Genomic DNA, 25,892 nt, shown 5'->3' with positions numbered 1-25,892 from the left:
TTGATATTGAAATGTTGAAGATCACCATGTCTAAATCCCATGCTATGGGATTTAGAACATTTTATGGTATTTGAGAAAGACTTTCAAAGGGAATAGGCATGTGTATATATACACACACACATATATACACACACACATATATACACATATATAACATATACATATATACACATATATATAATATATACATATATACACATATTTTATATATAGAGAGAGAGAGAGAGAAAGAGAGAGAGAGAGAGAGAAATTCACTGTTAATTAACACAAACCTGCAAGTGGCCTTGCCAGTTGCTTACTCAAAGTATACTCTATTTTTTAGAGAAAGTACCTCATTAGTAGGCATTTTACTTGTTATTTGTTCAGAAATTTTTGTGAATGTACCAGGTTTTTTAATTTGAAGGAGTAATTGGTATATGCATTTTCCCCTGCCCTAAATAATCTACTTGGTAAGACTCGCTTTTAAAAAGGAACACACATGAAAAATATTTGATTAAGAATTTATCGTCTTGAAAGAAACTAAAAATTATAAAAATAAGTTTATTTTATATTTACTGTGTAGATTTTATAAATTAGAACCGTATACTAGTTATTGGTATAAATCTTCTTAAAATTAGTCAAATAGCACAATATAGCAGTATTTACACCACATTTGACTCTTCATGTTTTGTTCCAGAGACATTTTTGTGAAAAAATATTAGAGGACTTCACTGGTTTTCCCAAGGGTCTCTCTTATTATTCTGTTATTCAGATAACTTTTTGAAACACCCTTTCTCTCATAAAACTTATTTTTGATTCTCTAATTTCAACTAATTTTTATGTGGTTTAAAGTTGCTAGATTATCGGTCAGTGGCTTTTAATGTAATAATTGACTTTATGAAATCCTGTGACTTTTGTCATATTTGCAACTTCAGAATTGATTTGCTTGTCATGAATTTTATGATATGTGAAAATCATAGAGAAATATTACAACATCCAAAGATGGGGCCTGGATTCATCATGATAGCCATATGTTAAGCAAGGATGAATGAGAGGGTCATTGTGTTACTGATGCATATTTCACACCATGACAAACTTAACTGTCTTATACCATATTGATTGTGGGAACTCAGTTTATAGAGCACTTGAACAATGAAGACTTAGAAGAAAGATTTTTTGATATGTATTTGCTATAGTTTGAATGTCTCCTCCAAAACACATGTTGAATTTTTTTTTTAACTTAAGTTCAGATGTACATGTGCATGTTTGTTACAAACGTAAACTTCTGTCATGGGGGTTTGTTGTACAGATTATTTAATCATCCAGGTATTAAGCTTAATACCCATTAGATATTTTTCCTGATCCTCTCCTTCCTCCCACCCTCCACCCCGCAATAGGCCCCAGTGCATGTTGTTTCCCTCTATGAGTCCATGTACCCTCATCATTTAGCTCCCAATTATGAGTGATGACATGCAGTATTTGATTTTCTGTGTCTGTGTTAGTGATCATGTTGACATTTAATTGCCAATGTATGGTACTGGGAGGTGGGGCCTTTAAGAGGGTATTACCCCTCATGAATAGATTAATGCTATTATCCTGGGAGTAGGTTAATTATTACAGGAGTGAGCTCCTGATAATTAACCCACTTCCAGGTTCTGTCCCCATTTTATCTCTGTCTTGTGGGCTGCCCTTCCACCACAGGATAATGCAACACAAAGGCCCTCTACAGACATAGTCCCTCAGTCTTGGTCTTCCAGGGCTCCAGAACCATGAGCCCAATAAATCCCTTTTCTTTATAAATTACCCAGTCTGCAGTATTCTGTTATAGCAGCAGAAAACAGACTAAGACAGTAGTGCTATCAAATGTAATGAACTTCACTGAGGGTAGCTGATTATCATAGGGAAAGTTTACACACTCGCTAATGAATTACCTCAGTCCGAATTATCTGAAGCAGACTGCATGAAGTTTGGGGGAGTGAAAGATGTGAGAAGTTAAGGGAGAAAATGGGCTTATTTTAAAAAATGGGGAGAATTCATCAAGGTTTTCTTCATACGTCAGGTTTATACCAACTTTTTTTTTTTTTTTTTTTTGTGGGGGTCTCTCACCCAGGCTGGAGTGCATTAGTGCGACCTCAGATCACTGCAACCTCCATCTCCCAAGTTCAAGTGGTTCTCCTGCCTCAGCCTCCAAGTAGCTGGGATTACAGGTGTGTGCCACCACACCCGGCTAACTTTTGTATTTTTCAGTAGAGACGGGGTTTCACCATGTTGGCCAGGCTGGTCTCGAACTCCTGACCTCATGTGATCTGCTCCCCTTGACCTCCCAAATTTCTGGGATTACAGGCGTGAGCCACCGCTCTGGATTAAGTTTATGCCAACTTTCAGATATTGTTTATACAGCTGATGCAAGCATGTGCAGATCTCAAAATTTTTCTGTCATTCTTCTGATCTAAATATATGTGAGCAGCAGAGCACTATGGGGTAAAGACCCATTATTAAAATAATTTATTCTCAGCTAGCTTATCTTGCGATTTGAAGGATGGCAATTTCACTGCAGCGTTATCGTTCATGTGTTCCACACAATCATCTCTGTGAGAATTCTCTGTCATTCCTGTGTGTGGGGATTACATAACCAGTATTTATAGTAGGAAACTTTTCTGTCTGATTTCCTCCAATATTGGTTATAATATTATGCAGCCTTTTCAAGTCATTTATGTATTTTTGGATTATCCTAAAGCCATTTGTAGAATATTAAATATGTATTTTATTACATTGTTACACAGCTAAAAGAGCACATTATGCTTTAGAGACAGTCAATATTAGTACATGAAATCAAACTGTCTTTAGTATCTCTTCTCTTACTCATTAAAATATCAGACTTTTCTGGCTATTCTCTGGGAGGGTTAGCCCCAGAAAAGAAACAAAATACGATGTATTACAGTGAATGCACATGGCTATTCAAATAACGATTTGGAACCTGGATTACTTGAGGTAAATTTTAAGGCCAACATTATAAAAAAGGATAAAATGTAAATATTTTAGAAATCCAAAATTAATGATTATGGTGTGTGATAATATTTTGGGTTACAAGGATATTTATGCTTAGTTTCTCTTAATGAGCTATTTTAATAAAGTTTTGAATGTAAGTATATTGTTAATTTAATTAAGATATTATATTTGTGACCCTAATTATGAGGAAAAAAGCAAGGACAGTAGAAGTAACTGCAAATACTAAATCAAAACTGGAGAAAGATTCTGTTTCTGTGTGCATATTCCACCGTAATTTGCCATGTTAAACCTTCAACAAATGTTTTCGAATAAGTAAAAACATGACTAAATTGATTAATAGACACTAATGTTCTCTTGCAAGGAAATGACTAGGCCTCTTCAGAGTTTATTTTTTTCTATGTTATTTCTTCTTTATTGTACTATATATATTTTGCATTGACATTTCAGCATTAAGGGAATATTTTTACTATCTAAAAATAATAAGCTAGTAAACTAAGCAAATACCAAGGAAATGAAATTCTGCTTAACAACTGCCGCATCAGTTTTCACTTTAAAAGCCACTCCATAAGGTGATATTTCTTAAATTCTTAAAATTATAAATCAGGGTGTTAGATACAGTGGTTGAGTAAACCTATCATTCTCTAATACGTATTTTTCCTAGTAATAATTATGCTATATGAATAACACAAGGTTAGTATTTCAAAGAGAGCATAATTCATATGATACCATGCTGGTCATTTCTTGAGACTCTCTTTCGCTCTTTTCACTCTTATTATTAATTCCTCATCTGATGGATCCTGAGAACTGATTAAGCTGAAATATTCTGTCATTGTTGCATCTAACTATGGACTCAGTTTCTCATATCTTAACTGAATATACAGTTCTCAATTCTTTAGATAATGTATATTCATATATCTGCATCATGGCCATGCAATCTTAAATATCATTTATGCTTTCCCTCCATTTGATTATCTTCCACCAGGCTTTCTATTCTATTCTCGATTATATTCTTTCTGTAATAACTTTTCAAGATCTCGCTCCTACAAGGCTATTTTTTAAAATAAAATCTTTGTCCTTATTAGTCCCTTCCCTCTGCTTTTAGAACAGCTCTCTTTATTAAATTTGAAAATCTTTACTAGTTTTTCTTTCTGCCTTTAGCTGCTGCCCTTGTTCTTCTTCTGCTTAACCACTGTCTCAGCTTATTTTCAAATTACCTTCTGAAAGTCCGGTTGTGGCTCTGTTTTTTAATGGAAAAATCCAGTATCATTTCCATACTTTTATTTTTCTTGATCTTTGTATTTGACGCAATGACGTGTCATGAGCCATGAACCTCTCTCTTTCTTTGACTTCCTTGATGCTATTTTACTCTAGTTTATTGCCTGCCTGTTTAATAACTCCTTAATATTATCTTTATTCATCCTTTTCCTCATATAACTCTAAATTTTGGTGTTCCCTATGTGTAGGTTACAACTTATTTTCTATGTATTCTAAACTTTAAGAATTTGATTAACACTGCTCTGATTTCTTTCTTCCTTTTTGAATATGCTAATTTATTTTTAAAAGACAGCTTGATATCACTATGACAAATGGATACATTAGCATTTTCCAAAAATGAATGGTAACTGTATTAGTTTGTTAGGGGCTGCCATAACAAATTCTGTTACATAGACTAAGCAGCTTAAAAATAGTTATTTTCTCACAGTTTTGGAGGCTAGAAGTCCAAGATTAAGGTGTTGGCAGACCTGGTTCTTTCTGAAGCCTCTCTCCTTGCCTTCCAGATAGCTGCCTTCTTGCTGTGTCCTCTCCTGGTCTCTCTGTGAGCCTGCATATGTGGTATCTCCTTTTGTGTTCAAATTCTCCTTTTTATAAGGACTCCTGTCAAATTGGATTGATGTCCATACTACTAGCATCATTTTGACTTCGTCACCTCTTTAAGGCTTTATCTACAAATATATTCACATTCTAAACTACTGGGATTGAGTATTTCTACACATAGATTGTGAGAGGAAACAATTCAAACCAAAACAGGAACTTTAAACATAATGGCAGTGATTAAATTCAAGATTGATACTGCATCTTCTTAGTGCCATCAGTTTGACTAGATTAAGAAATACCTAGAGAGCGGATAAAGTGTTATTTCTGGGTGTGTCTCTGAAGGTGTTTACAGAGGAGACTGGTGTGTGAATCAGTCGACTGGGTGGGGAAAATCTACCCTCAGTGTGGGTAGGCACCATCCAATTGGCTGAGGGCCTGCGTATAACAAAAAAGCAGAAGAAGGGTGAATTCTCTCTCCCTACTGGAGCTGATACACCCTTCTTCACCAGCTCTTGTACATCAACTTCAAGGCTCTCTAGCCTTTGGACTCTGAGCCTTGCACCAGTGGCCTTCCAGGTCCTCAGGCCTTCAACCATTGACTGAGAGTTATACCATCAACTTCCCTGGTTTTGAGGCTTTTGGACTTGGATTTGGACTGAGTCCTGTGTCTTTGGGTCGTGAACGGCCTGTCATGAAACTTCTCAGCCTCCATAACTGCATGAACCCATTCCTCTAATAAATCCCCTCTGATCTATCTATCCATCTATCTTCTATTGGTCATGTCTTTCTGGAGAACCCTGACTAATGACATTACCCCAAGGTTCTAAATCTGAGATCTGCATTCATTTTTAATTGGCAAATGTAGACATTTTAGAGATACAACAACAAATGGAGACTTTAGGGTAATTTGAAGGATCAAAAGACAGTTGATAGAAGAATAACTTCCTCATTGGGTCTCAGCAAACTATTGCAAGGACAAAAAACCAAACACCGCATGTTCTCACTCATAGGTGGGAATTGAACAATGAGAACACTTGGACACAGGAAGGGGAACATCACACACCAGGGCCTGTCATGGGGTTGGGGGAGGGGGGAGGGGGGAGGGATAGCATTAGGAGATATATCTAATGTAAATGACAAGTTAATGGGTGCGGCACACCAACATGGCACATGTATACATATGTAACCTGTATATTGTGCTCATGTACCCTAGAACTTAAAGTATAATAAAAAATAAAATGTCAATAATATTGGTTCAAGCAGTGCTTAAAATCATTTCCCATACCACTGATGGGTAAAATTAAATTTGCTCTCAGATTTTGATGTGTCAGTCACTCAATCTCATGGAGTCCGTTTTCACCCTTATGTGGATGATATCTACCCTCTCTTCCTTGGCTGAAATTTTCCTAAATTAATCTAATTCATATATATACACTCATATATTAATCTAATTTAATTCATTTATATGCATATATATGAATTAGATTAATTTAGCAAAATTTAATTCATATACATAATTCATATATATGAATTAAAATAGATTAACACAGTATATGTTTATATATAAAATGTATCGATATATGTTTATAGCCTTTTGTAATTTATAATATTTATAATATAAAACAGACATGATATTGTTTAACCTTCATCAAAAAGAATATAGGTTGGCCTGGGATAGTGGCTCACACCTGTAATCCCAGCACTTTCAGAGGCAGAGACGAGCAGATCACTTGAGGTCAGGAGTTTGAGACCAGCTTGGCCAACGTGGTAAAACCCCGTCTCTACTAAAAATGCAAAAATTAGCTGGGTGTGGTGGCACATTCCTGTAATCCTAACTACTCAGGAGGCTGAGGCAGGAGAATCACTTGAACCCGGGAGGCAGAGGTTGCCGGGAGCTAAGGTCGCTCCACTGCACTCCAGTCTGGGTGACAGAGTGAGTCTCAATAATAATTCATAATTTTAAAAATATAGCTTAAGAGAAGTAATATATTGATTTCAATTGTCACTGTGTAATTTCTAATAATCTCATCTAGAGAGAAAATCTGGAAGTATATAATTACAAAAGTAGGACGACTCAAATAATTACCGATTAGGCCAGATTTTTAAAAAGTCATGAATAAAAGATAGATGACAAGATATATAATTAACATAAATACAAATAAATTAATACAAAGAAAACAATAAGTCCTAAAAGGCAAAACATCTGACAAAATGCTAATTTTATAATGGGAGGAATTTAATTAAATCTGATTTTATATATAATACATATATTAAAAATGCACTTGTATATTGGTACATATATACACACACATACACTCATATATATATAATTTGGCTTCCGCACCAAATCTAGCTCACAACCTGCTTGTGTACAATTTGTGAGCTGAATGATTTTAACACCTTTATGATTTAAAAGTCGAAAAGCTGGCGATGTTGTAGAGAAAAAGGAACACTTATACACTGTTGGTGGGAGTGTAAATTAGTTCAAACATTGTGGAAGACAGTGTGACTATTCCTCGAAGACCTAAAGACAGAAACACCATTCACTCCAGCAATCCATTACTGGGTATATACCCTAAAGAATATAAATCATTCTATTATAAAGACACACGCATGTGTATGTTCATTGCAACACTATTCACAATAGCAAAGACATGGAATCAACCTAAATGCCCATGAGTGATGGACTGAATAAAGAAAAGTTGGTACATAGACATCATGGAATACTATGCAACGATAAAAAAGAATGAGATCATGTCCTTTGCAGGAACATGGGTGGAGCTGGAGGTCATTATCTCTAGCAAACTAACACAGGAACAGAAACCCAAATACTGCATGTTCTCCCTTATTAGTGGGGATACATAGAGAGGAACAACACACACTGGGTTCTATTGGAGGGTGCAGAGTGGGAGGAAGGAGAAGATCAGGAAAAATAACTAATGGGTATTAGGCTTAATACCTGTACAACAAATCCTCATGACACAAGTTTACCTATGTATCAAACCTGCATATGTACCCCTGAACTGAAAAGTTAAAAAAAAATTTCAACATGAGTTTTAGAGGGGACATTCAAACCATAGCAAATATATATCGAAAAATCTTTCTAAATCTTTATTGTTCAAGTGCTCTATAATCTGAATCATCATGAGCTCAACTGAAAAAGTCTCTGCTTTAGTGATAGATGAAAATGCATTTACTAGCAAAGCCTCTGAGAAGCCCCAGAAAATGTATAGTATTTCAAAACACAATTAATAGTTTGAGGTGGAACAGATCAGAATAGAAAATGCATCAGCATGATATGTATAAGACTGTATAAGCATTATATTTGTCAATAGAAAAACTTTTACATTTATTAAATGTGATGAAAACCTCTGTACATATAAAATAAATAAAGTTGCGTGAGGGCCACAATTCCATTAAAGCTTCTGGCTTCAAATTAAATATAGATAACACTCTAATCCAGACACTTATTAAGCATTAATGTGAGATGTTAATGCCTTAAAATATATTAACAATGAAACATTAGAGGGCATTTTAAAAGACAGCATTTCAAATGCTCTAAATGTAAATTAACCTGATATATGTGGGTTACATCTTTTTTATAATACAAATGGGTTTAAAATGAAGGAAACATTGCTTTACAATAGGGAACAATTCTATACACATACGCTTTGGGCTTTCAAACATATGTTCAAACATCTGAACAATGGTATGGTTGATTTCACAAACTCTAATTGTGTCCAGAGTCATACATTCATCATTTTTAGCAATTCTCAGTGTTGGCTATTTTCAAGTGATTACACAGTAATCTTTTTGGATAGTCATACATAATGCCTTTTTATTACCTCTACAAAAAGTGAATTATAAATCAACTTAATGTGAAAATGTGTACAGATCTTAAATTTCAACCTAGAAAGGGAACTGAAATGCAATATGAACTCCTTGTATAAGAAGAAAAATTCACCTTGGCTTTTTCTTTCTTTTTCCTTTTGTTTTATTCTTCTCATTTTCTGAAATGTTAACTGTACAAGTTCTTTCCAGAACTCAGCTTTGGCACTACACATGCTAATTTGAATATGAGAACTAATCTTAAGTGGCTCTTTTGCATTTTCTGCCAAGATATGACAGATGTGCTGTACTTTGGAATCCACAACAGATACGACTTTTAGATTCTTCCTTAAACCAGGTGCTAAAAATGTGTGAAAAAGCAAAAGACATTGTTACCGAAAAGTTTAAGCCATAGACCATTTCATTAATGGTTTTGTGGATTAAAGTGCATCTTGTTATAGTCATTTTCCATCTTTCTTTTATAGCAGTAGAAATAAATATATGCAGTTATTCATGACAATGCACATTCCACAGGATATACTTCCATATATCCCAGAGTATATGCACACTAAATACATGTTAACGTCTACACAGAATAAAGATGTATTTAAGTAAATATAATAAAATACCATAGGAAGTCATAATCACAGAAATATAAAAAGGTGTGACTAAATATTGTATATAATAAAGACCTTCTAAATGTAATTGTCAATGAGTATTGCAGTATGAGGTATATGTGGCTAGAAGATATTTATGGGGTTCATATTTATGTTAAGGAATTTATTATTTGATTAATGGAAGGGAATTAGCAACAAGGTTAACTAGTAAGTCCTTGTAATGTGCCATTTGACATGCATATAATATGGATATAATGTTCCATTTGATATGTATGTAATATAGATGTAAAATTATGCAAATGTGATTGAGGTAATAAGTAAAATTTGTCAAAGGAATTCCAGAAAATTTTCAAAACTGGTTTTAAATTTCCACTGTAGTTAAAATGATTGCATATCATTTCATTGTCTTTATTCTGAATTCTATTATATAAACATCTAGAGATTAATCTTCAGTGGTTTATAATAACTAAAATTGAGATCAAAATTTGGTTGAGTTGCTTGAATGTTTTGAGAGTAATAAATATTTATGAATATATGAAATATGAAAATGAAGGATTGTTTCAATTTATTCAGGACAAGAAATTCTAGCAAAGTTTCAGAGATGTACCAAAAATGTTTTATATAGCTGTTGTTGTCATGTTTTAAACGCTATGATAATCATGAGGAAGCTTCCTGGGGAATTTTTAAAGCTTTTTCTTCAAGAATATTTGTAAATATCATAGTACAAATATTTTATACTTCATTTACAAAAGAAGGGAAGGTAAAAGGTAAGTGTTATAAAGGGTTCTTCAATGACTTAAAGTTAGGAGAGTAGCCTGAATATTCAGGGCACAGACTGAAATGAATATAAAATTTTTGAATATGTTCAAATTCAGAACTAGTTTGAGTGGAGGAAAAGTCGGGGATAGTGCCTGTAGTTTGCTATAAAGGGAAGTAATTTTTATAATTTTTCATTTTTTCCCTAAATATCAAGATACTTGCCAAATATACCCAAATAGCTAAATGACTACTTACTGATTTACAAAAAAAAAAAAAAACCAGTTATTCTAAAATGTAATAAAAATGTTTAATTTTTTTATATATCCCAGGTGCTATGCTAGATGCCAGGGAAAGAAAAAAATATAAAAGCAATGTGGTCACTTTCTTTAATATTTTGCCATCTAGGAGAGGCTAAGTTAATATACTGTGAAAAGAGAAGATGTTAAATACAATAGAGAAGGACATAGGATACTATGGAAGAGTAGACGAAAACAAAAATGACCTCCCAGCAAAACTGATAATTGATTCAAGTCTCTAAGGAGAAAAATAACTAACCAGGTTAAGAAATACTGTTGCACATGAAAGGAACATTGGCAGGCATGGGACATGAGACAAGAAGACATAAAATGTTGGATACTTAAAATGCACTTAGTATAATTGGATTCTAGGTTTGGAAGGCAGGAGGTTGAAGGAAAACAAAGCTAGACACATTAGCAGGCATCGGATCACGAAGGACATATGTCAGGTAAATAAACGTATTTTGAAGAAGGATTAAGCACAGATCGTTTGGAAAAGAAGTCAATAATGGATCTAGATAAGTGAAACACCTAGGAGTCCAACAGATTACCCCAGGTAATCATATGCAAGAAGAAATTATATTTTCAAACTCCAAGAGACAAACAAGAAGTGATAATATGGACTTTGAGGTATTCTCTACAATTCCAAACAGCATCTTTTATCCCAAAGTCCTTTGTTTCTCAGAAGTTGTTTTGATTGTGAATGATGTCAGAGAATATGCCTAAGAGAAGCCCATGGTAGAATTCCCATTCTAATAAACACAAGGATACTCTACTGTTGAATTCAAGTGGTCATAGGGGGATATATTTGTATGGTGGATGCTGTGAATCTCTGCCTTCACAATCCTGCTGCCTCCCATTCCCCATATATGCTAATCTTGAGAGTGCTTCCTTTATACAATTCCTGCATAACAATCCCTGTCTTGGATTCTGCTTCTCAGAGAACACATTCTGCAAACAATGGGTAGCAAAGTAAGAGAAGAGCCTGACTGACAAGCTTTTCTGCCAAGGTATAAAGAGACATCCCTGCTGGTGAAGCATGCTTTCATAGGCTGTTCCTTAGTCCGAAGAAGTTCAGAGCAATGGCTGAACAGAACCTGAGAGATTTCATGTTAGAACTAGGCATCGATAAATTTTGAGCTAAAAGGGGGTCTCAAAGACAGAGAAACTGAAGGTCAAAAAAGTCAAGATTTCCCCAAAGTTATATAAATAAGAATTGGACTGAGACTGAATTCCCTATCTTCTCACTCCCAGTCTTTTTCAATAAACTTGTGCTTCTCAAATAGATGTGCCTCCAGGAATTTGCACCAGCAAAACTGATTTGCTTGTAGTCAGAGGAGAAACATAAAAATTAATGGAGAATGATTTTATTTACTGTTTATATCATATGTGTTGTAGAATGTAAACACCATGTGGCTTTTAAGATTAAAAAGAGACTAAAGATCTTCAGAATTCAGCTATGTCTTCGGAACTGTTTTGGGTATAGTTGAATCTCCTCTGACACTAGGCATAAGTCAGTGTAAATATTTGAAAAGAACTGCAGAAAGATCCAGGAGTGGTGGCTCAAACCCGTAATCCCAGAACTTTGGGAGGCCAAGGCGGGCGGATCACCTGAGGTCAGGAGTTTGAGACCAGCCTGCTCAACATGGCGAAACCCCATCTCTACTAAAAATACAAAAATTAGCAGGGCATGGTGGTGCGTGCCTGTAATCCTAGCTACTTGGGAAGCTGAGACAGGAGAATCCCTTGAACCCAGGAGGCAGAGTTTGCAGTGAGCTGAGATCAGGCCCCTGCACTCCAGCCTGGGTGACAGAGCAAGACTCCATCCCCTCACCACCCCCCAAAAAAGGAATTGCAGAAAGAAATACAATTAATCCTCAAGAGTGGATTCATTTACATCTTGATTATAATGCATTCTATCTTTACGTTAATATAATAATATCTGTAAGAGGCCTTTTCCTATTTTCTCAAAATTCTTATTCAAGTTTCCAAACTGCAAACAATGGGTGATAACTACCTCCCCTTCTAAAGGTGGGTATAAAACATATCTGGGTTGTACATGTTCATTGGCCTAGCTACCATCTCCCCAAATCTTATGAGAGAAAGCTAGAGTTTATCAAAGAGGATGATTCTTCAGAGGAATTTAAGAGTAGAAAGCACTGAGGCATATGCTACCCCCATCACAAACCAAATGGGGAAACCCCCAACAGCATCATTCAGAAATAGTCGATAGTGGGACACATGCTAGTAGAGCTGAAGCAGTTTGTAGGAGTCTCTCTTGCTATCTGTGTAGAGAGAGTTGTTGGGAGGACTAGACATGTGTTCTATGAGAACTGCAGAAATATCAGCACATTATGACTCTATCTAAGCTTCTGCATTAAGAGAGGAACACAGTCTAGCATGATCTCTAGTAGCATGAGGCCCTGTCCCTAGGATGACCCCAGTTCCCCTGCCCCTCCATTGAAATGCCTACCTGAGAAAGTTCAATACTGCCAGATGAATTTATTTGCTTCAGCCATGCCTGAAGATAGGCCTCTGACCTTCCTTTCTTGGAGGATTTACTAAAAAGCCTTACAATCGTAACTCCTTCTTGTGTCCGTTTGAGATTTATTGTATCTCTTACAACTCAGAAGTTTCTTTCTTAAAGACAGCCGACATTCCTTTGAAATGTAATCATCAAGAAGGACAGAACCTCTGTTCTATCCCATTTCTGTGGGACAATAGAATCTTAACTTGGGAGAATTGCCAGCTAGCAGACACAGCTGGCCTAATCACATTTACACTGACCAACCCTTAGTCATTTTTCACTTCTCTGGCTATACTTGAGTCCCCACTTGTCCCCCTCACTTAAAAAGACTCAATCACACAAATCAGAATGGAGCTCAGCTCTTCCCCTACTGTCAGTAGTTACTGAATAAAATCTGTTTTCACTGCTTTAAAGAATGTCTAGCCTTGTTTGCCTTTGACATTCTACAATTAGGAAGCAGAAAATGGAAACTGGGACCTGCTTCTTGCTGGGAGAATCTTGAAAGCAGTTGGAGAGCTGGAGTAGCCTGCAAAGTTATTAAACAGAGTGAGAATTCTCCCATGGGTTTATTTACACTTCTCTTAGTTGGCAGGACAGTGATGCCTGAGATTTTCTGGGATCCAACTGATGACGAGGAAAGTAGCAAGGCTCAAGTCATCTAGAAATAAATCTTGTCTAATAGCATGTCAACCTTGTCGTGTGCACCAGCCAAAAAGAGCAGGCATGCACTTCCCCGAGAGCTGCTAAAGAGAGTTTGCAGGATATTAGCTGAGAGTGCACAACCTACAACAGGGAAAGGTGTCGTGGGGAATCACCAACAAACCATTGATGCAGCTGCAATGGCAGAATGCATTTGCTGCCCATGCGGAATTATAATGAGCAATCTTATACTCATTATAATTTACTGAGGAATATGACTTTTGATGCCTTTCCTGATTTCTGCTATCCTGATCTGACCTTGAAGACTCTAGCTCTGAGGAGGAAGTGAATCAAAGGGAAAGGCAGAAGGGTGTGGACAGTTTCAAATTGAATATAGGAGGGACGTTTTAAATTGGAGTAGATTTTTCAATACCTACCAGTGACCTGAGAGCTATGGGATATTCCCAGGTTGTCACAAAATAAGAGAGTAAGAGAAATCTGATAGAAGATTTCTACAGTCAGTGTTAGAAGAAATGAAATTATTCTTGCGTACAATCTACCAAGTCAGGTTGTTTAATAACCTGAATGCATTACTATCTCAATATAGATGACATTATTATTGTTTTTGTTAAGAATTTTTAATAGAAATATATAGTAGTTTAAGATAACAATTTTTGGCATTAAATAGACCTTGGTTTGAGTTCTTGCTTTGGTAATCACCACAAATTACTGAGTTCTGGTTTGTTGACCCCCAAAATTATTTTCTCTGTGCTCAGTTTTTTCACCAGTAGGATGGGAATTTGAATAGTTGTATTTTACGTATTTTGTGGTATATTCCCAGCCCACCATAATTCTTCCTTCTTAGGCAGCTGCTTTCTAATCTGCAGGTAGATCAATGAGCTGATTTTCAGCAGACTGGCTGGTATGGCATACTTTGGGCTACAGCCATTGGATGAGGGGTGGTTCTCTTAGACAAACTGGACAGCCAGTATCTCTTCCCCAGGTTCAATCTAAGAATGGTTCAGGCCTTCTTTGGGAGAAGGACTCTACAATGTTCATTCAAAATCTGTTGTCAATCAGGACATGGTAGTAAAAATGAAACATGACTTGAACAGAAAAATACTGAGAGTGCTTTTGTTCCTAGTTGTAGTTCTCTTCTGCAAACATCTTTGCATGCTCATTCTAGGGTTCTATGAGATTCCACCTTTATATTCATATAATAAGTTTGAATCTATCATTGTTTATTTTAACTTGGATTAGATAGGTAGACTAGTTCAAAAAGCTTGGATTCCAATCTCAGTTCCAGAATTTACTGGCTGAGTAAACCATGGACAAGACACTTAAACTCTCTGCCTCCATTTTTTCTCTTGTGTTGTGGGGATAGAATAATATTTACTTCAAAATCACACTGATTCATGAGGATTAAATTAGTCACTACAAGTTATTTATTATTGAGTTGGTTTCTATAACTTGGAGATAAAAAAGCCTCCAACTAATAAATTATTACTTGATTCACAGAATTGGTGTGTGGAATGAAAGAGAAAATGCATGAAAAGACTTTAGGACAGTGTGTATGTACCAAGCATACCATGGCAAGTATTAGTTGTTATTATCTGTTGCTTTCCTATTTCTTAGTTACTACATTTGTACTATGGTTTGAATGTGTGCCCCCAAAATGTGTTGGAAACTTACTTCTCAATGCAACAATGTTGGCCTGTTCAGTGTAATGAGAGGTGATTGGGTCCCGAGGACAAAGTAAATGGATTTACACCATTATCATAGGAGGGGGTTCATTATAAAAGGGGTAGTTGGGCTCCCTTTTTCTTTTTCTCTTTCACTGTCTTTCTGCCCTTTGTCTACTATCATGGGATGATACAGCAAGTAGGCTCTCACCAGATATGACCCCTCAATCTTGGACTTTCTAGTCTCCAGAACTAGGAACCATTAAATTTCTGTTTATTATAAATTACCTAGTCTGTGGTATTCTGTTATAGCAACAGAAAATGGACTAAGACAATCTGATATTACAGTAGTTTCTCATTATTTGCTATTTTGCTTTCCTCAGTGTCAGTTACTCCATGGGCAAATGCCGTTAAAATATATTAAATAGAAAATTCCAGAAATAATTCACACATTTTAAATTGCACACCTTTCTGAGTACTGCGATGAAACCTCATACCATCCCCATCCATCCCACCTGGGATGTGAAAAATTCCTTTGTCCATTTTATGTAAGAAACTTGATTGTTTATGGTATCTGAGAGGAGTCCTGGAGCCAATCTCCTGTAAATACAAAGGATGACTGGATATAGGACTTGGTACTATTTGAGGTTTCAGGCATCTACTGCGGGACGGTCTTTGAATTCTATCCCCTGTGGAGTAGTGGTACCGCTGTAATCTTCAGAAACGTTGAGATTACACAAAGTTTCCATTTCCTACTTTTAAACCACAAGCATCCAAGAGAACTGCAGGCAAAAGGTGGCATATTTGTGTGATGATTATTTTTAATTTCCATATTGCTTCATATCTCTTCATATTTATTCAGATCCATATCTATGATCCTGGGACAGAGAATAGAGACATTCACAGAGAAACCTTACCAAAATAGATTAAAGCAATTGAAATTGATTTAATATTCCCAGGACAGTTAAATAATAAATTCTTCTGCTCAGATAGTCTTCAATTTCATTAATAAGATTGTATTTACAAGTAAGGGCATGATGTTGTATTTTACATATAAGTTCTTAAGTTTTTCCTACCAAAGGCACGTTGCATGTTGACAAAAATGTCTGAAAGTGAATTTCCCAGAGACCACACATTTTGTTCTTAATTATCTCTGCTCGTTATAGCTTTTTGTTGTTGTTTTGCCATTGTGTAATAACATTTTAGGGCAGGTTCACATTAGCCCTTGTTTTTACTGTTGGTCTGTTTTCATATCATCCAAATTTATATTCTTCAATCCTTTTCCCTGATTTATTCCCGTTAACTGGAGAATAGTATTTTCTTACACATCCTTACTATTTCATTGTAAATAGTGTAATACAAAAATATTAATGTAGTTCCTCTACCATTATTTAAAATTTTTAAATGTCAAATGACATTAAGATTCTCAACTAACCCCCATTAATATAGTTATCTGATAATGTGTTCTCCTACAGAAAAACATAGTGTTTTCTTTGAAAGACTGAATTGCAGTATCAGAAAAAATAGTCATATTTAGCATTTGGCCATAAAACTTCATTAAAATTCATTAGATGAGGGAAAATAGGCTCATTATAAATTTAAAATACATCAGTGAATAAAATTAGAGGCATTGATTTTTCTTCAATAATTGGTTTTAGTCTTATATTAAGTCTAAGAAAATTATCAGTACTTATGGTTTTCCTTTAAAAAAAAAACTCATAAAAATCATTCTTATGTACTCATGTTCATGGTAGTATACTACTCTCTTTGGAACATTCTTTCCTCTGTTTTTCAAAATTCTGGTGACTTTCTAGTTTTTAAGTTTTGGCTTAAATGGCATTTCCTCATTGTAGATTTTTAAACAGGACTTTCTCCACTCCCAGTGCACCCCGTCCTGGAACTATTAAAAATTAAGTTGCATGATCACTGATACCAATTTTTTTCTAATTCTTCCCACTATTTAAACATTGTCACTTAAAGTGATTTCATTGGCAGTATATAAGAAATTATAATGATATTTTCTGCTTTCTATTTTTGTTAGCAAATTTACTTTAGAAAAAAATGCTTTTAAACATGTCTGTAAATTAAAAGGACTATTAGTAAACTCATCAAATGTTAAATTTCTATACCTAGAGTAAAATATGTATCTATCCTCTAGAGATAATTTGGTACAATTGAGGTCATTAGTATCTTATCTGTTTATGCAATTGTTTATTTCAAGTATACGCAACTCAATATATTTTTTTGCAATTCAACTTGGGATATATACCTGAAAAACTTTGGGGGACACACGCTGTGGTACATTTTCTGTGTGGACCTTGTATTCTAGTTCTACACTTGCCTTTAACTAGTAGTTTACTTAAGTTACTACACTTTTTTTGAACATTGTTTCTGCACCTCTAAAATATTTCAATAGTGAATGATTTTAGTAGTTCTATAAAAACTTTAAACATGTATTTTAATTATATTTTATGTGTTAAATTATCTTTATGTGTGGGTATACATATGATGTATATAACAATTGTATTAAAAACAAATAGGAATGCATGCAATGAAGTCACGGCTGTTAAGAAATTTAGCCCTGAATTAGAAATATAAGATAAATCATACTTCCCAGTGTGCATGTATACATGTACTTGCAAATGTTTAGCTAGTTGATCATTCTTGCTTTGACTGTAACCTTTTGTAGAATAGGCCTATATCATTTGCTTTATTATTCATATCATTTGTGCCATGGTCAAGTTTTACTGCATATAATTCAGTTTTTCTGTGAATCGGTGGGGCAGAAGATAGTGCCAAAAAGAAAGAATGGAACATTTACTGTGGCTTGTTTTCTATAACCACATTTTATACCACATATTTTTATTCACAAAATAATATATGAAAGGACATAAGCCTTATCCATTCTGGTAAATTTTGGATTTAAAAAATCTATACTGTATTCTGCAAAAGAGAACACAAAGATCTATGCTTCCAAAGTATTAGAAAGCATGAGGGTTAAGAGTCTTCATCCTATTTTTTGGCCTGTTGTAATTATTTCTCAATTTTTCTCCCCGTTTCATCTTCTTCCCCACCATAATCCTTTCTATATTCTACTCTCAGATCTATCATTCTGAAGTCCAATTCTGGTCATTATGTCTTTTGATTGATTAAAAACCATTCTAATGGTTTTATATTTTAATCTGTCATTTAGGGTTCTCTGCCATATGAGTCACACCTGAATTTCCAGCTTTATTTCTCAGTCAATCCCATATGTGCCCTGCTCCCAAACCAAACTAGACAGCTCGCTTCTCCTTCAAGTATTTGTTCATTCTGATTTATTTTAAGTATCATTTAAACTGATCCTTAAGTACCATTTCAGATACTGTTTTCTCCATAAAATATTTTTCTTGATTACTTAAATTGAAAGTAAGGAAGGGAAAAATCTTTGTTTATGGAAATATTTTGATGATGTATTTATGTTGTGTTTGCACAGATGAAAGGCAACAAAAAGTTTTGCTAAACTATTCTGCGAAATAAATGGACATAAAAGACAGAAATCCAGGGAGGAAAAAAAATGTCCACACATGCTATGAATGCCTTTTGTGAATTATTATATTTTTGTGTTGAAATAAAGAAGAGGCCTGTTTTGTGATATCTTGGTGGATTGTATGGTCTAGTTACTATTTCACAAGCCCAAGGAAAAATGGCCTCTCTTGTTCCTCTCCTCTTTCTCTTGCACAGGCAGTGGGTTAGCATATGGTTGAGGTGTTGCCAATTAGACAATTTCAGTGTCTCCTGGGACTCTGAATCTTGAGCAAGTGGCTCAGAACATGGCACATGTCCTGTGCTGGGGGCGGATAGACCAGTCTGTTCCTAGAACAGCCTCATTATAACTATTGTTCCCTGGCTCTCCAGAACATTGAACATCTTTTGATACATTTTCTAAGCTGATTTCAGTTACTTTCCTCAATTTGATGAACACTAGATATCCACCCAATAGGTTCCCTTTTTTGTATAATCATGTAAGTCTCCTGAAAGATGACAGGGGTCCTGTAGTAGGCAGAATAATGGCCTCCCAAAGATGTCCAAAGCCCAATTCCTGGAAACTGTGCCTATCTTACTTTACATGACAAAGGGGAATTGGGGATGCAGACGGAATTAAGATTGCTAGCCAGCTGACTCTGAGATACGAAGATTATGCTGGATTATCTCACTGGGCCCTATATAATCACAAGCATCCTTAAGTGTAGAAAACGGTGTTGTAAGAGTAGGTCTGAGAGATACAATATGAGAAAAATTAGACCTGCCATTGCTTTCTTTGAAAATAAATGAAGGGATCATGAGCCAAAAAATTCAGACATCTTCTAGAAGATGGAAAAGGCAAGGAAATGCATTCTCACTTAGATGCTCCAGTAAGGAACACAGCCCTGTCAAATCCTTGATTTAAGCTCACTGAGGATTGTGTCATAGTTATAAGCACCAGAATAGGGAGTAGGCTGTCTTTGTCTCCAGCTGAGCCCAGTGTTCCCTGCTGGAGAATGTAGTAGTTCATAGTGAAGAGAAGAGCAGGTTATAAACCTCCAGTGTACCTCTGACTTCAAAAATGAAATCTCCTGCCTTTGATAATGGGTAATCTCGTCTCCTTTTAGTCACTGTTGTTGACTTCAATTCCCATTTATTTTCAATTTAACATCTCAGTATTTCAGCCATTGTCATGTACTGATAAATATGCAGCATTGCTCTCTGATTTCATACAGATTTTCAGACATGGCATATTAACATTTGAAAAGGCAGACACCTATTTCTTGGTCCTTTTCTGATGATGTAGACCATCAGTTCTCTGGAAGATATAAATCACTGTTGTAAGAACCTTACTAATGTTCTGTTTCCCTGCCTTCTTGGTTGTGGAATGCCTGACACTCAGACATCTGATCTAAAGTTAACAAATAAATTAGGACTACTCTTGTACACTTTTAATATGTTCCAGTTATGGTAAAAGCAAAGATATCTAGGCAGTCTATTTTTTTAACAAGACAAAACACCTAGTAAACCCTCTCATTTTTATTTCTACTTTTGTAATTTACTCAGTACAGTTAACCTTTAACTATATATGTAATATATGTAGATAGAATATCAAAACAAAATATTTCTTGCTGTTAATGTATGGCATTTAAATACTCCTTTATTATATTATTTATAAAACTGTTTTATAGAACACTAAAAAGTATGGGGCTGTTTAAAAATGTTAATCTTATAATTAATAGTCAGAGGCATACGCTTTTCCCCAACACAAGGCACTGATATTCTAAATCTGTCATTCTGAACTTTACAGTAGGAGACAGCCATCTGCCTGCATGCAGCCATATAAAACAAAGCAAGAATATATGCTCTTATGTTTCTCTTGGTGAGATGTGGGATCATTATGATGAAATAGGCAACAAGATTTAGCTAATATGAATTAAGATAGCATGTGTTGAAGAAAAAAAGAGCATATTAAATCAAACTAATTCTATAAGTCAATGTTATCAGTTGATTGAATATGGATGATTTGATAAAGTAGAGCAGCATATGATGTAATCCCAAGTAGATGGGAAATATGCGTGTGGGTGACCCATTCCATAGTCTCATAGCTCCAGAAATCCTTTCTCTGTGTTACTGGATCTAGTGCTTTTTAGTTAAGGCCTATACTTTAATTGACATCTCTATTTTGCTATGAAACATGAAAGTTGTTAAAATATTATAACATTCTTTCACAGGTTAAGAATATTAACTAGAAGTAAAAAGGAGTGAGGCTTGGGAAGAAAAATCAATTTCCAACATATCTTTACATCTAGATGTCTACACAATTATATATTTTTTCAGTCATGTTCTTTCATCAGTTATGTCTAGATTTTTCTGAAATTCAAATACTTTAAAATCTGCTTTCTATATTTTAGTTTAAGTAAAATCATTATGAAAAGATATGACCACTCAGACACAATTTTTTGGGCTCACCTAATTTGTTTTTCAGTTTAATTTTATGGGGATTATGATATCTTCTGCATTAAAAACTTACTAGATCAACATTAACTTCTTTGGTTTGATGATTTTTGAAATTTCATTTTTTAAAGAAAACTCTCTTTGCTTCCTGAAGCAAAGATTTTTTTCTTTCATAAACAGATGACAGTGGAACAATTTAAAAATTTTATGTCATGCCATCACATTAAATTTGATTTTCCAACTAGTACAGTAATATAGCATGGTGGTTAAATGTGAAATCTGGAGTCAGCCAAGATTACTTCTAATCCCATTTCTGCCATGTACAAACTGTGTGACCTTGACAAAGTAATTTAACAACTCGAGGCTTTAGATCTCTCATTTGTAAATGGGGGTAATTTAGAGAGCCTACTTCAGCAGGGTTATTCTGAGGGTTAAGTGAAATAAGATGCATGAAGCACTCAGTGCAGTGTCTGGTAAATCAGGACTCTTCACAATAATATCATGTAAATTTCATTCCTGAAGCAGAAGTTCATATATTTTAGGTGTTCATTGTACTCAATAAGGGATTCATTTAAAAATTATTTTCATGGCATTCTATCTGTAAGTTCTGATTTATCTGTAAATTGTAAGCATTTAATACTGAGAACATTTCTAAGAAGTTATAAAAATGTAAATATAATAAATATAAATAGGGAAGATTTAGGGACTGTTTATCCAAAGCAAAGTTTTTACCAGGCAATTGAAATAATTTGAAAATGGCATATAATAATTACTGCAATTTACACTTAAATTTCATCATCTATAGCATGATTCAGGTTTCATCTGGCCAACCTGAGTCATACTATAAAAAATGACATCCTAGGACCAGATTCCAGAATTACAGATCTTAGGCAGTAGCAGTAGTCAACATGTATCAGTAGGGATGCTAAGGCACACAATATCACAAATTACATTTAGAACAATAGGTTGAAAACACAATCCTGCCCTTGGCTTTCTTTATGACAGAAAGAGGCAAGATAATTAAAATGTAAAGAGTAAATGGTTAAAGATAAATATTCATTACTTTGGTACTTATAAATAAAATTTCAGTTCTGAATATGCACATCACATGGCACTCTATGTACTGTACTGAAACATTTTCCAAAAGAGGCAACAACAAAAAAATTTACAGATAATATTATGATAATCTAAAAATAGTCTTGTTACATTAATTTTGTTTAGTATATCACATGTCTCAGTATTAATGAATTAAAGTTACTCTTCAATTGCAATTTTGTAATTAGTAATAATTATTAATAAAAATATTAGTCATAGTGTCTATTATGTACTTTTAAAAAAGAAATACTCTATAGATTACTTAGTGTTTAGCAAAACATTATCTCATTTATTGGTTTTTAAAATATTATAAATTCAGCAAGAAAAATAGTTAAAAACTTAAGAAGTATAAAATGATTAATAATATGAAAACATAATTTCTACAGCAAAAGTAGGGTAGATTTTCAATTCTTTTCCTGGGGTCAATTTCCTATATTCTGCCACCAAAAACATCAAATACAATTAAACCTCAGTGAAGCCTTGCTTAACTCCAAAATACCTCCACTTGTTTTTTTTCTGGAGGACAATACAGGTTACTCTATGAAGTGTTAAAGATACTAGGTAAAGAGTTAAAGGAGAGAGAATTGATGATTCCGTGGGACAGAGAGAAATGATGGCTTAGAGGGTTATTGCTAGTGTAATGCGTGTGTCTGACCAGGAGATACACTAACATTAAAAAACTAAACTAGACCAGTCACAGTGGCTCACATCTGTAATCCCAGCACTTTAGGAGGCTGAGGCGGGTGGATCACCTAAGGTGTTAGGAGTTTGAGACCATCTTGGCCAACATGGTGAAATCCTGTCTCTACTAAAAATATAAAAGTTAGCCGGGTGTGGTTGCATATATCTGTAATCTCAGCTACTCTGGAGGCTGAGGCAGGAGAATCACTTGAACCCAAGAGGTGGAGGTTGCAGTGAGCCAAGGTCATGCCATTGCACTACAGCCTGGACAGCAGAGCGAGACTCCATCTTAAGATAGATTAATAAATAAGAGTATTTTTTTTAAGACTCCACCTAGCACAAAATAAAAAAGATAAAAAGCATCTCAGAGTTTTAAATAGTTAAATGTAGATCTAAAAGAGCTTTACAATCCAAATTATCTCCCTAGACCTCTCTACTCATATAATATCAATGGCCTTAAATTATAGCAGAAAGCAAACATCATGATATTTTGCAAACACATGAAATACTTTTCTAAAAATCAAGCCATAGCGATGTATCTTCAGAGCATTTTATGGATAAAATCAATTTTGAAGAACACTTCTATGGTGTCTTAAGATGAACATGAAAATAGACTGTTTCCATTTCTGTGCCTTTTACTATATTTGCTTGCTTACTTGGCTAAATATTAAACATTCACAGTCACACAAAGTCATTGTGGAAGAAGGGTGGAATAACACACATACACCCATGCACACACACACACACATCCACACACCTTGAATTAACTTTAGGCGGTCCCACATTTTAGCGCTTAAATGGGGAGTTATTAAATACAGTCTTGGATAAGTAATAAATTATCTGCTATCTGAATCATAATCCAATAGTACTCCCCATCCCCTCCTCTCTAGTTTAGAACATGAGATTAGTTGCATAGACACAATGACACTTCAGCTATCAGTGCAAGGACAACCAGTCAGCTGCATCATGACTTAATGCCTTTGTAATCTGTCCAGGGTGTTTCTGGCTTTAGTTGTCTAGCATTTCCCTAATTAACTGAAAACATCTTAGGAGGCTATTAGATGTTAACAATAGGAGAATATTTTTTTTCATTCATTAACAGCTTCATTAATGTTAAAATCATATTCTTAAGCATCAAAAGTTAATGTACTATTCTTAAACACTAAATTCAAATATGCGGATTTGCATATGAAGTATATAAATGTGGCTATTTGGCAATTAAGCAATAAAAATAGTATTAATTAGAACCTAATTGTCTCTATGGAAACAAAGGAAAGATTCACCATAATTTTAGAAGTAACTACATAGGAAACACTATGTTTGTATTTTAACTTCTATTTTATATGGCAATTGGAAATATATGTCGTATGGCATTCCTAATGCAAAAAACATCTTAGGTTTGCTTCTACAATACTCAACGTATTCTATCAGAATTCATTTTTAAATAAAATTACACAAATGTTTCTTGTTTGTGCTAGTACCCATCACTAAGTTTACAATACATTTCAACTCCTTTCTCTGGAGAAGTTTTTAAAAATAAATACAAAAGGATAATGAAGATTGATTACCTTTTTCACAGAAGCGGCCAGTGAAATGTAGTGGACAGTCACATTGGAATGACACTATACCACTGGAGAGGAAGATGGGACGGCATGTGCCTCCATTGTGGCATACATCCTCCTGGCACACAGAGGGTGCTGCAACAGAGGGGCTGACAGAAGTCCACATGTTATCAACCCCTTGTGTCACATCAGAAGCATCAACAAAGGAGGCTGTTGGAGACAGCATCAATCCCTGGGATCTGTGATTTATAAACAGACCAGAAAACAAAATATAAGTAGAAGCACTAGGAACATAAATAGAAACAACAGAAAATTTGATTTAATATAAGAGAAAATAAAACCAATACTGATCCAAGGTTTAACTGAGGACAAATAAAATTATCATGGTTGTTTCACAATTATGAGATTTGTAAATGTTAAAAATTTCTGAGCCACATAATATGACCCTGTAGTAGTAAGAAATGTGGAAGAAATGACCTTCATAAACTTGTCAGTTATTTTATGGGAAAAACATAGTCCTCCTTTAGCTGTTTCAGATCTTATGAGCCTAAGATCAAGAATTAGGTCATGCGACATTTTCATGCTAAAATTGTTCGAACTTGAAGGATTTCTAAGTTAACTGCTAAAAATGTGCATTCATTAGTCTGATTTAGCATTAATTTCTGGGAGCTATCCAAGAGGTACCTTAGAAATACCCACAAATATTCCTTATTATTATTTTTTTTTTTACAAATTTTAATACTATTTTAATTTTTTCTTTATAATAAATAATGAACAACAAAATTCTCTGAATTATGTGAAATTTCCTACTTTTACATTCAAAACCCCTTGACAATCGGATTCATCCCTGCTCTTCCAGTCTACTTTATCATGATTCCTAATGAGTACCTTAAATTCTCTCAGACCAAATAAGATTACTATTCCTTAAAGACTCTGAAATTTCCTGATTTTGGAAGTTTGTTTAATATACTTTTTATGCATCATTATTTCTCAATTCCTATCTAAATTTCACCTACAATGCTAAGCCCACGCCTCTATTATTGTTTTTCCCTGGCCCAACAAGATGAAACTGATATTTCTCTCCTGTCTAAAATTCTACATCTCATTTGTACCATTGTTAGAACATTTACCACGTGCTTGTAGTATAGTTATTTTATGTGTAGCCTCTACTATTTAGGTTATATATATTCATCGTGTTTTCTTTCTCCCTCCACACGAAAGTTTCTCATTTTATCAGAAATCTTTATTCATAATACTTAAGAAAATTTGTGTGTTCAGCATACTCATGAGTTTGACATACTGTTTGGGAAAGTTTTTAGAATTTCACTTAATATAATCATGAGATAATTATCTTTTTAATGTAAAAAACCTTTGTGCAATAAAAACCAACAATTAAACATAGGAAATTTTTATTTTATACCTTGTCATAAAGATAAAACCTT

The 25,892-nt window shown here is 34.5% G+C and overlaps 1 protein-coding gene across 2 annotated transcripts in view; it reads right to left on the bottom strand.

Moving 5' to 3' along the window:
* EYS (EGF-like photoreceptor maintenance factor) overlaps positions 1-25,892 on the bottom strand; it is a 1,786,799-nt gene that overhangs the window by 481,132 nt on the left and 1,279,775 nt on the right. For both annotated transcript variants that reach the window (XM_078001263.1, XM_078001264.1), the window contains exon 28: positions 24,457-24,689. In XM_078001263.1, coding sequence (XP_077857389.1) covers positions 24,457-24,689 — 233 coding nt within the window. The remainder of the gene's footprint in view (positions 1-24,456; positions 24,690-25,892) is intronic.

Source organism: Macaca mulatta, chromosome 4 (assembly GCF_049350105.2).
Source record: "Macaca mulatta isolate MMU2019108-1 chromosome 4, T2T-MMU8v2.0, whole genome shotgun sequence".
Lineage (NCBI taxonomy): Eukaryota > Metazoa > Chordata > Mammalia > Primates > Cercopithecidae > Macaca > Macaca mulatta.
This window is presented reverse-complemented; position numbering and strand designations above follow the sequence as displayed.